This window comes from Equus asinus, chromosome 18, assembly GCF_041296235.1.
Source record: "Equus asinus isolate D_3611 breed Donkey chromosome 18, EquAss-T2T_v2, whole genome shotgun sequence".
Lineage (NCBI taxonomy): Eukaryota > Metazoa > Chordata > Mammalia > Perissodactyla > Equidae > Equus > Equus asinus.
Window position 1 is genome coordinate 31465518 of NC_091807.1, and position 12344 is coordinate 31477861.

The 12344-nt window shown below is 50.3% G+C and overlaps 1 protein-coding gene across 2 annotated transcripts; it reads right to left on the reverse strand.

Moving 5' to 3' along the window:
* Positions 1-1926: 1926 nt before the first annotated feature.
* Positions 1927-11687, reverse strand: KCNE1 (potassium voltage-gated channel subfamily E regulatory subunit 1). Of its 2 annotated transcripts, none has more exons than XM_070488824.1 (2): positions 11156-11687; positions 1927-2399 (listed from the first exon to the last, which is right to left on the reverse strand). In XM_070488824.1, the coding sequence occupies exon 2, from the start codon at positions 2359-2361 to the stop codon at positions 1972-1974; it is 390 nt and encodes a 129-aa protein (XP_070344925.1). In that variant the 5' UTR covers positions 2362-2399; positions 11156-11687; the 3' UTR covers positions 1927-1971. The 2 variants fall into 2 exon arrangements, with proteins under 2 accessions (XP_070344925.1, XP_014699204.1); XM_014843718.3 differs by lacking the exon at positions 11156-11687 and adding an exon at positions 10607-10739.
* Between the last annotated feature and the right edge of the window lie 657 nt (positions 11688-12344).

A 12344-nucleotide genomic window follows, 5' to 3' on the forward strand; every position in this document is an offset into this window, starting at 1 on the left:
TGCCCATCTGAGGATGGCCGACAGTGCTTACATTGCTTTTAAATTTATATCCTGTGCAGGTTTTTAACAACTATGCTTTATTTAAATACCCCACGCTCTTCAGGAATCGGCAAGCCTTCGGGATGTCGCAGAGCCCTAACGCTGTAGATGGCAGCTGCAGAGAAAGGCTGAAGCCTGAGGGCGCACGTTCTCTGTGATGCTCCCAGGTCAGGTCACAGAATGAGGCTTTCTATGGCACCTCCCCCAGGGCCATCCACCACCACCCACAATCCCTTCCCCAGCTGTCGTCTGGGAGGGAAGTTTCTGGGGGAATCTTCTGTCTTATGAGGAGAAGGCGTGCTGAGAGGGAAGCACTGTCTCTGGGGTGAGGTGAGAGGCTCTGCATGAGGTTCCCATGGCTGCTGTAATTAAATATCCCAAACTGAGTGGCTTAAAACCATAGAAACTCAGCATCTTCCAGCTCTAGAGGCCAGAGGTCTGACATCAAGGTGTCATAGAGCCGTGCTTCCTCTGAAATGTGTAGGGGGGGTTCCTTCCTGTGTCTTCCGGCTTCTGGTGGTGGCCGACCATCCTCGGTGCTCCTTGGCTTGCAGTGACATCACTGCAGGCTCTGCCTCTGTCGTCACATGGGGTTCTCCCTATGTGTCTTTGTCCAGCTCTCACTCTCCTTCTAAGGACGTCAGTCATACTGGATTAGGGACCACCCTAATGACCTCATCTTACCTTGATGACATCTGCAAAGACCCTATTTCCAAAAAAGGTGACATTCACAGGTACCAGGGTTAGGACTTGAATGTGTCTTTTGGGGGAACACAATTCAACCACAATGGTCACATCACCTCAAAAGACCCTGCCACCTCAGTCCCATGTGTTGCCCCTTGTCCACACCCACTTCTTCCCCTGCGCTCTTCGGGTGGTGGGTGCCCCCTTCCCTCTGGTGGTGATAGCTGAGCTTCTTCCCTTTGGTCAGCAGGCTGAAGTGGAGAGTTTTTCTCCTGCATCTCAGTCCTGTAGGAAGTGAGTTCCTTCGAGATTGGGATGTGTGAGTCGGAAGTGTGCATGTCTGTGTGTATGTGTCTCTGTGTGCACGTGTGTGCCTGTGGGTGTGAGTGTGTGTCTGTGTGTATTTCTCTGTGTCAGTGTGTCTGTATGTGTGTTTGGCAGGGGGATTCATGAAGGGTGGGCACAAGGGAGGAATGGGAGGCAGGAAGGCCAGAGGAAGACAGAGCCACAGCAGTGAGGATAGAAATGACAAGGGCAGAAGAGGCAGTGTCCTGTGACAAGAGGGGAGTGTGTTTGTGACAAACGTGGAAATATTATGCCATTGGTCTCAGACCCGTAAGGTAGGTATATTAATTATGATATTGATTCGGCTACTTTAACAGAAACCAAAATAACAGTGACTCAAGGAAGATTGGAGTTGGTTTCTCTGTCCTATAAAGTTGGAGCTGATGGGTGATCCAGGAAGGTAAGGAGACCCTGCTCCATGATGCTGCCCAGGGTCCCACACTCTTCTTGCTCTGCCACCTGTGAACATACTGCTCATTTCCAGAGTCAAAGCTGGCTCATCACTTCATCCATGTCCCAGCTACTGGAAAAGGGGAAAAGGGAAGTGGAGAATGCCTCCCTTCCTTCTCAAAGATATTGCACTCATCAACCCACTTCTACCAGCCAGAACTTCGTCATGTGACCTTGCTAGGTGCAAGGGAGTCTGGGAAATACAGCTCTTACTCTCAAAGGCCCTGATCTCAGGGATTCTGCTAAAATTAACAAGGCAAGGACAGATATTGGGGCACAGCTGACAGCCTATTATAGAAGGAGTGTGATTTTAGAGAAATAGTGTTATTATTCCACCCTTCACCCTTTACAAGAGCCCCCAACCGTATCCATATAATAAAGACTATAAGAGGCCTATGATTAGAAAAATCAGATTGTCAAGTAGGATTTGTGCAGTTTTAGCCAGTTGTGGGGTCATGATGAAGGGTCCATCTCAGGAAGGTATGTGCCTGGCTGTTCCACAGCCAGCTCGTTTTCAATGACATAACACGCCCTGTAGCTCTCCAGAATCCGGGACTGGAAGTACTTCTTGTCCTTCTCCTGCCAGGTGTCAGACTCGATGTACACATTGAATGGGTCGTGGGAGTGCTCCAGCTTCTTGGAGCGGATGTAACTCAGCATGATGCCCAGGGTGAAGAAGCCGAAGAAGCCAAGCACCATGAGAATGTAGAGTGCCTCAAGCTTGCCGTCCTCGTTGCTGGGGGACCTGCGGGCTGGGCTAGACGTGTTGCTGCCCTGTTGAACTGTCTCCTGCCACAGCTTGGCCAGAAAGGGCATCACAGCTGTGGTGTTAGACAGGATCATCCTGGGCTTCAATGTTCCACTGCTGGAGAGGGAACGTCCTGGAAAAGTGAAACTTGAAATCAAAAAGTATGTATTGGTCAAAAGCCCCATATATGCACACACACACACACACACACACACACACACACACAATTTTTTTAAATCTCATATAAGAGGGTGCCCTAACGTTCTCCTCAGTGCATGGGACATGCCATCTTGGAGCTGCACAACACCCTCTCTTGATTGATCAGTTGATCAATTGATTTCCTTTTATTTCCATTTACTGCTCCCACTCCCCACGACCACAGGGAACCACCAGAATGAGTTCATTTAATATACACTTTGTGTTGTATGTGTGCATTTCAGTTTATGTGCTGTGGATCAAATTGTGTCCCTTACGCTCAATTCACATGGTTGAAGCACTAACCCCCAATGTGACTGCATCTGGAGATAGGTCTTCAGGAGGTAATTAAGGTTCAATGAGGTCCTAAGGGCAGGACCCTAATCTGAAAGGCCTGTGGCCTTATAAGAAGAGAGAGCGAGATCTATCTCTCTTTGCCATGTGAGGACATGGCGAGAAGGCAGCCATTTGCAAGCCAGGAAGAGAGCTCTCACCAGAAACCAAACCCCTCTCTGCCCACTGTCTCCCACTGAATGGCTCACGTGGGCCGTGTGACAGTTTCCCATTACCTTAATCTGGTGTCACTGTCCCTGAATATCCATATAATGGGCCTTGGAATTGTAAAGTTGTCTCCAAGTAGCCCTGGAATTCTGTCAGGGGTTTCGTGTGCTCTGAAACTCCACCGAGGTGGCCTTGCAATCACTGATAAACTAAAACAGGTTTTAGTCATTTTTCTGTTTGAGAAAATGCTGGAAACAAAATCCCTAGGGCCAAGATGATGACGCCACACTCCAAACTCAACCCAGAAGGGGCCACTGAGAGCTGCTCAGACTTAAGTGGGCTTCCTCATTTCTCAAGACCTTCAAGGTAGCGAGTATAATGTACACACTCTTGGGGTGGCTGTTGGAACTAAGGGTAAATGGTATGTTTTGGAGCCTAGTTTCTGGCCAGAAAGGCTGCAGAAAGGGAAATTCCAATGTACATGGCCAGAGGCAGGTTGGCGCTCAGGCTCTCCCAGCAAGGATGGGGACTGTGACATCACACGTTGTCTTGCCCAGGACAAATGTCAGCCTCAGAAACCTACCTCCACTCCAGATTAGACCTGGCGCTACTTCTTCGTAGAATTGGCTTAATTTTCAACCTTATACTGAACCCAGCTGCAGGTGAAGATGAATGGCACCTCCCCCGTCCTCTTCCTCGACCCCTCCCTGAGATGGTGCAACTCAGAGTTCTATCACTGGTCCTCTCTGCTCACTCTGTCCTCTCTCTGGGTGACTGCACTTGCTCCTTCAGGTTCACCCACCAGGCTCATGACCCCAGGCACCCTTCGGAGCCCCAGAGCAGCGTGTCCAATGACCTGCCAAGGATTCATTTATCTTTACCAGCCCCAGGCTCCTCAAACTTAACACCGAGCCCTCTTGGGGGAGGGTGCTCCATGCCTCAGTGAGCTGTGCAGCAGTGTAATCCCCCCGGAAATCAGAGTCACCTTCGCTGCCAATCCCATCAGTCAGTCCCCAGCTCAAAGGCCTTCCTTGGTTCCCCCCGATCTTTAGGGTGAAGTGCCCTGTCTTCAACAGGATGTCCGCCCTAAAGGGGAGAGGCCCTGCCTCCCTCTCCTGTTCCACTGTGCCACTTGGCCCAGACCCTCTGCTCTAGCCCTGCTGGCCACTTGTGAACCTTGTGCACATCATCACGTCCTTGCATGTCCCCAGCAAGGCTGCCCCTCCTGCTTGGCCCATGAAACTCCTAAATGGTGCCTACTCATGCTTTAAAATTCAGCTCAGCTCTCCCTCCCATCCTGAAGTCTTCTCTGGTGTGTGGGGCTGGGTTAGCACCACCCACACCACTGTCATCAGCTCTGTCCTCCCACCTGGTCCCCCACAGCCTCCCTAGGCCAGTGCCTGGCACACAGCAACACAGGAGCTGCCCATGGACTTCTTAACACCTCTTGATGGCTGGGGCCTGATTCTTCATAGCCACTTATCGAATTAACAGATGCCGATGAGCTGCCTTCCGAGCTTCAGCTCAACCCCTTTTCAAGAAGGACAACTGCCTCCCTCCCAGAACCACAGGCTCAGAGAGCAGGAGAGGAGGGGCAGAAAGTGTTCAGACGTTAGAATTGCTTCTCCTCCCCTGGTTAGGATTCTGGCCCTGCTGCTACCCGGCCACACGATCCTGGTCTGGTTCCTTGGGCCCACTCAGTCTTGTCTTTTTCCCTTCAGAAAATGGGGAGAAACATCACTGGCATTGGCAGCTGTTGGATCACTGACCAGGGACCTAGAGGGGCCAACATAGCGCGTGGCTCACAGTGGTGCACACTGAGTGTCCTCAGCGTAAGCATATTGGTTTTTCCACCTCTTAAGAGCGAGCAGCCCAGGGAGCTGAGGGTCTGGGGTTGGTGGTTTGGATCTTCCACGGCTGACCGCTGTGGCTCTTTCTGTCCCTTGCAGAGAAGCTGGTGGCGAATGAGAAACAAATGCGTTTGTTCCTTTCCTGCCATCTCCGGAGCTCTTGAATCTGTGCCCAGAGATCTGTGAGTGGTTGAGCTTCGCAAGTTCAAACAGACTCCCAGGTACGGATTCTTAGACAAAACCAGCGTTTTGTCTAAACGTGGTTTGTTCTAACCATGGGGTAGACAGGAATTTTTTGGTAACAGTTTCTTTCCTAAAAGCTGAGACCCATTGCTGCTGGTCTGCTGGAAATCACTCAAGACACGAGGCTTCTGGGCAGCTGAGCTTACGGAACACGACGCCCAACATTCTCTTTTTAAATGACTTGAAACCACTTATGAATGATAGAATCCTGCCCCAGAAAACAGACAGAACTTGAGCTGATAATACAATTTTTTTTCCAAAAACCCAAAGTCGCCACAATTGGTAAGTCATCCTGCTACCAATTGCTGTAAGAGTCCTTATCACTTAATGACCATGTGAGTCTGGAATTATGGCAGACAACCTCCCAACATTAATTGGTTTGAACCCATAGCTCCACACAGCAAGTTAACTTCAGGGTAACTTCTGCAATGAGTTCCCATTGGTGGGTTCCCTGAGAAGACCTGTTACTTAAATCCAGGTGGACTTTCTATGTCTGAAAGAAGCAACCAGAAACATCGGCTTTGAAAACCTGCCAGGCCAACCATCCTCAGCATTGCTGTAAGGCAGTGGCGCTCAAACTTTAGCATGCTGTAGAATCACCTTGTAAAAATGCAGACTGTGGGGCTCCACCCCCAGAGCTCTGGTCCAGAAAGTCTGGGATGGGGCCTAAGAATTTGCATTTCTAACAGGTTCCCAGATGATGCTGATGCTTCTGGTCTGGGGACCGTACTTGGTGACCTATTGGAATAACCTGCAGAGCTTTAAAAAAATACTGATGCCTAGGGGCCAGCCCAGTGGCGTAATGGTTAAGTTCGCATGCTCTGCATGGTGGCCTGGGGTTTGCAGGTTTGGATCCGGGGCATGGGCCTGCCACTGCTCGGCAAGCCATGCTGTGGCAGCATCCCACATAAAAGAGAGGAAGATTGGCACAGATGTCAGCTCAGGGACAATCTTCCTCAAGCAAAAAGAAAAGATTGGCAACAGATTTAGCTCAGGGCCAATCTTCCTCACCAAAACAACAATAAAAAAATACCACTGCCTAGATCTCTCCTCCAAAGATTGTGATGTTCTTGCTCTAGGTTCCTATCTGGCATTGGGACTTTTGAAAGCTTCCCACGTGATCCTAACTTGTAGCCAAGATTGAGGACCACTGGCTATGGCGTGGGACCTTAGGAAACTGACTAATTAGTCTTTTGTAGTGCAAGGTAACAGGAAGAATTTATAAGAAGAGAAACATGATTTAATGGCATAAATTTCAATCTAGTTTGTTTTTAAGATTTTGGGTTTTTTTTTTTTTTTTTTTGGTCTTACTTGTCGCTAATGTGATCTGAAGAAAAGTTGCAGGGAGAAATTAACAAGTCTTCACTGGAACCTCAGCTGCCCCGGTTCTAACTCACGCTGGCACCTTAAATTATAATGAGCCTGTCAGAGCTTCATGCCAGACCAGAAAAGTCAATTACCGCCTTTCAAATAACAATTCTGAATCTTTAAAAAAAAATCTTTTTCTTCCTTTATACTTAATTTATTGTATTGCTTTTGCTAACTGCCCTCTGTGCCCCCAAGGCCTGCATGCCGGGTCACATGGGGTTTCCATGTAATGAGTCTCAAAATGAGTTTGGCAATGTTCTCTTAATAGTCAGCCTGGTGTAAACGTCACAGAACCCAGACTTCAGGTCAGCCAGCGGTTTATGTCCCATTCTCCAAGTTCACTTCCATTATTATGCCAAGTGCTGCCCCGTGGCCATGGTTTTAGACTCTTGGGCTCCAGTGGATTTGAGCATCAAGTGACCCCACAGTCTCGGCTTACAGAAAACTGGGCTCCATAGAGCTGAGCTGACATGCCCAAGGTCATGTCTCCTATCAGAAACACATCTACGATTTAATCTTCTCACCCGGGACTCACATTTTATTAGTACAGAAAAGGCAGTTCTCAGAGAGAACGGGTTGTGCAGAATAGAGCTGGCTTCTGTATTTAGGCTCAAAGGAACTGAGGAAACAGCCACTTGTGTCAGGTGAAACTGGGTCTACCCTATTGGGCACCAGCTTCTGACCCAAGTATGCCATCAAAGGTGCCCCCCGCCAACCCAGGGAGAACCACAGCCTCCTGTAGCATGCACAGTGAAGAGGGGCCTGGGGGAGGCCGAGGCAACAGGAACCAGGGAGGTCCAATGCCAAACACACCCACTTTGACGCTCAGCCTTGTGCCGAACATTCTCAAACTCTGGCCTTGTTAGGCTCAGATAGCAGGGGAGTGGGGGAGTGTTCTAGAAGTTTCTGCTTCTGCCTGGATTTGAGACTATTCACAAGGCATAGACACTGCCCCCACTGAAGGCTAGTGCAATTGTTTTCTTCAAAGCTTCAACCCAGAGCTGCTGGTCTGCTGGAAATCACTCAGGATGCGGGGCTCTGGGCAGTGGAGCTGAGCTGACCAGCTGCAAATGGGGACCAGCTGGGCCCCCACCACCCGGGGTTCTGTAAGACCCTGGCTGCGCCCAGGGGAGAGGGGGGCAGTGGGGACGTCACGCTGTTCCTGGCACACACCGCCTTCTGCATCTCTCCCACATGTTCCAGCTACGTCACCTGTCAGCACTGATAATAGTCTGAAGCTTTTAGAACAATTTCTCAGCGCTGCACATTTCTTTCTTTCTTAAGTATTCACTGAAGGAGTTCAAAGCTTATGGCTGATGCGAAGCTTTCTTGTAAGAGGGATAGGTTCTGGGGGTGAGCGAGGGAGAGGGGAATGTCAGCTTTGGACCTCAGTCTGAGACAAACCCCAGGCTCCCCCAGGCCTTGGCTCCTTATCTGGGCAGGATGGGGATCACATTCCTGTCATTCCTAACAGCATTCTTTACTCATTTCCTCGAAAGAGCATCCAGTCTTGAAATGATCATTAGGAAACAGGATTAGGGTAAAAACAATCATGGATAAGCTTAATTTAGGTGAATATGATCTTATCAAGTCAAGAATTCCATTAGCCAACTTTCATTGGAAGCAAGTGTCAACTGTTTTCATCTTTATCACAATATGGTGTCCAAATTTGGGAGATATATTTACCTCCTGGCAGAAAAGCAGCCAGCAGGGGCCCGCAGACCCTTCCAGACAGTTAGCTGGGTCTTCTCACCTTCCCCTCTACCGGGAGGCAGCGAGTCACTAAGGTGGCCAGGGTCTCAAGGAGTCAGGGTGAACCCTGTACAGAGGCACATCTGACTGTCCCTGGAGATATGAAAGGGCTTTCTGCCACCTCCCTGCTGGACATGGGGTGTGGCTCTCGAGTCTGGTCATAGGACCAGAAGCTTCCCAGACCTCTCTGTGGGTGATAGAGTGGGGCTTCGGGGTGCGAATTTGGAAATGCAAACCAGTGAGCTGGTGAAAGAAACCCCGTCGAACTCAATATGGGAAAAAGGATGAGCATTTTGGCGCGGAGAACAGAAGATGGCAGGATTCTCAGACGCTGGGAGGGCAGCTGAAGTCACACAGACGGAGGGCAGATGGATTCTCACCTCCAGCAAATGAAATTAATTCAAGGAACCTCAGTTTCCCCATCTGCAAACGGACTACTGGCATCTACCCTGAGTGTGCCACAGGATTTTGTGAGGCGTGGGACAAGCCCACAGCTTTCCCGTCTCCTGCTTTTGCTATTCTCTTTGTGAGAGAGGCATGACCACCATATCTGCTTGTCAAAATCCTGCTGGTCTTCCAAAGCCCACTGCTACGCGAACCCTTGTGTGAGCCCTCATCTGGACATCCCCTCCCCTCTTTACCCCTCATAGTGCCTGTCTATACCTCTCATTCTAACTTGTATTGTAATAATTTGTAGACTGGTCTGGGCATTTCCTTCTAGAATCTCAGGAAAGTCAGAGACATGTCCTCATCTTGTCCCCACTCAGGACCCAGAATGCTTCCATACGGGTTTGCCGAATTAAATGGAAATGCAAAGAATTAGATTCAATATGACTACAATGAGAGCAAGTAATCCATAAAGTACAACACGCTGGAAATAAATTGCTGAGTAACCAGATGAAAACCTCTTTCAACATATTATGTTTTGATATAATAAAATGTAAACTATTTTTATTTGCTTTATCAGTACTATTTATTTTGTATATTAAAATTTACATTAATACAGTTATGTAGGTATCTGCAAGCCACCCTATTCTTAGAAAGATTGCAGGCGGTCAGTAATTTTTAATAAGACAGCATATTTTTCATCCTTCTCCCCCGCTTCCCGGAACCTTTACTCTGTTTTCCTTTCATCACCTCCTGATATGGTATAGTTTTCTTATCAATTGCGGTCATTGCTTATTGTCTGTCTTTCCCACCAAAATGTAAGCTTTGGAGGGCAGGCATCTTTGTGTGTGTTGTTCCCACGTAGCTCAAGGACTAGAACAGTGTCTGGCTCATGGTAGGAGCACAGGAAACATTCTCAGGATGCAGTCACTCGTGTGTGACTGAACAAACGTTACACTAACCACCACAATGGCCCGAAACCACACAGAAACTGTCTCCCCAGCTCTGCCTTCAGAGACTTAAGATGACGGAGGTGATCCCTCTGATGTCTTCAAAGTGAACTTTATTTTCAAAACAAGGCACTTTCTAATAGCCTGTCCAAAGCAAGACATCTCTGAATATTCTGGAAACTGAGAAGGCGGTTCTCAGATCCATCCTCAGCTCACCTCGGGCGAGCAGCCTGGAACAGCAGAGGTGGCAGAAGGCTTTGCCCCCGCGTTAGAAACCCGGAGATCGGAGTCAAGGGCTTTCTGACAACTCACTCATCCCACGGGAGTTAAATCAACGGTGGGAGGGCAGCAAAGGTCCCCACAACCACGACCATGATGACAGCCGTGACCATGATGACAGCTGTGGTTACTGACAAGGCCCTTGTTAACGGAGCTGGGAGAGTCTGTAAACGTGGGCTCAAAAGAAACTGTCAGTTCACAGGCAGCAGACTGAAAACCTGGGGCCCGGGGTAACACAACGGGATAGACTGAGCACACACACATGGCTGCTACTCCGTCAGATTTCTTCTAAAACTTCCACGTTTTCCCCAGTTTCTACACTCAAGATCAGATACCAATAATGTTCTCCGTGTCCCATGCCATTTCCCCTGGGAGATGCCAAGGCCCGAGGATCTTCCTGGTCACAAAAAGTTCCCTTTGAGGGCGGGTGTGTATGCGAGTATTGCCTGAGCTGGAGATCTTTGAAACTAAGTGGAGACCGGGGTCGGAGGCGGTTTTAGTTTTCTTTGGATGCTTTTAGGTATTTTTCAAATTTCCTACAAGAATGCCTGTAATCTAATAATAATGGAAAATGTTGTTATTACTTGATGGTGAGATGTTTTTCCATGCATGCGTTCTATAAGTGAAGACAGGCGGAGGGGAAGGAGGCGGGAGGCTGAGCCATCTCTCACTGCAGGGATCCCGGCGCCTCCTGCCTGGGGCGCCCGCTGCGCGCCCGGGGGCTGAGACCTGGTCCCTGGAGTCCCCTCAGGGTCTCCCGACTGGGGCACTCGCGTGCCGGACGAGGAGGCCGGAGGCAGGAGCCCTCGACTTACCGGGTTTGGGGCGCCGAGAGAGCGGCAGTGCAGCGAGGTCCGCGCTGGCCGAGCGCAGGGCACCGACAGCCGAGCCCCGGGGCGGTGCGCTCCGCGGGCCAGTGCGCGGCGCGGGGCGGGCGGGGCCTCCCGAAGCTCTTGGCGCCCCGCCCCGTCCCCGCGCTTCCCCGCCAGGATCGGGCCCCCGGGGAGACCTCAGTCCAGCCCTGGCCCACCCCGGCCCACCGGGACCCACCCAGGCCCTCCGCACCCTGAGCCCCGGGCCAAGCGCCTTGGATCACGCCGGGTAGGCAGGCCCCCAGAAAGTCCGTATTGGAACGGCCAGCCAGCCGGACAGACAGATCTGCCTTCCTGCAGGAGTTTGGGGCTGGCAGGCAAGAAGCTGGGGCCCATCCGGAAGACACCCTCACCCTCGGCCAAGCGCCGGGACAAACATCCCTTCAAACAGCTCCAAACAGTAGCTTAAAGACGCTCCAAACCCCAGCAGACTCCTTTTGGCTGCATCCCGCACTCTAGTTGTGGCCATGCCATCTATTCGGCAGAACTTACACAGCACTTGCTGACTGGCTCTCCGGCCCCGAGCTGGGGCTGCAGCTGTGGACCAGACAGGCTGGGTGACAGCGCGCAGGAGTCAGTCGCTGGAGCCACCCACGCCTCGGCACCCGCGCGCCAAGGCCCTCGGGGCGGTAGGAATGGCCTTTCCGGCCGCCAGGGGCGAACCGCGCGATGGCCTGCGTGACCTCCAGGCAAATTTCGCAGCTGCTGCCCACCGGCGTGGGAGGCCAGCATGAGAAGGCGCGATTCCCAAACGACAGTCCCAGGAAAGCTCCGGGGAATGAGAGCCAGAGTTCGCACTCTGCAGGCTGGTAGCCCAAGAGGAAGGTTCCTGACCTAGAGCAAGGTGACATTCTCTAGCGTCACTGCCCTCACCGTCTTCCTTGGCTCTTCGCTTCTCCTGGGACCTCGACCTCGGTATTCTCAAGGGAAGGACGCCATTGGAAGTTCTCAGACGAGTCCACTAGGTGTGGCATTCTAGGATTCTTAGTGACACTGGCAAAAGCAGAGCTGGCATTCCATGGGTGCCGGTATAAACCCACACAGCCACTTTGGGAAGCCCTAAAACGTCCACAGCTTTGATGTGTGAAATCTATTCCATAGAAAGGATCTGAACCATAGAAAACCTTTAAGCATAGAAAGGTTCTTGGTAGTTTTACTGATGACAACGAGAATCTAATTGTTTTAAAATAGAAAAATGGTTAAATTATGGTACATGTGGTAGAATATTTTTCTACTTGGTGCAATATGATCTGCAGTCATTAAGATAACGTCTACAGGGACGGGCCCGGGGCCGAGTGGTTGAGTTCGCGCGCCCTGCTCTGGCGGCCCAGGGTTTCGCAAGTTCGAATCCCGGGCACGGACATGGCGCCGCTCATCAAGCCATGCTGAGGCCGCATCCCACATGCCACAGCTAGAAGGACCCACAACTAAAAATACACAAGTATGTACTGGGGGGCTTTGGGAGAAAAAGGAAAAATAAAATCTTAAAAAAAAAAGATAACGTCTACAAATAGTTTACAACAACATGAGAGATCCTTATAATGTTAAATGAAAAATACAAGGCCCTAAGTTGTACACACAGGATGTTATGCACTATTTCAAAAGACTGTAAGAAAACATGCCACTGTGTTAATATCGTGTTAGTGGTGGGCTAACATGGCATTTATTTTCTTATTTATAT

Bases quoted from the DNA above. Each gene is read 5' to 3' on its own strand.
- KCNE1 (XM_070488824.1), bottom strand. From the start codon at position 2,361: ATGATCCTGTCTAACACCACAGCTGTGATGCCCTTTCTGGCCAAGCTG.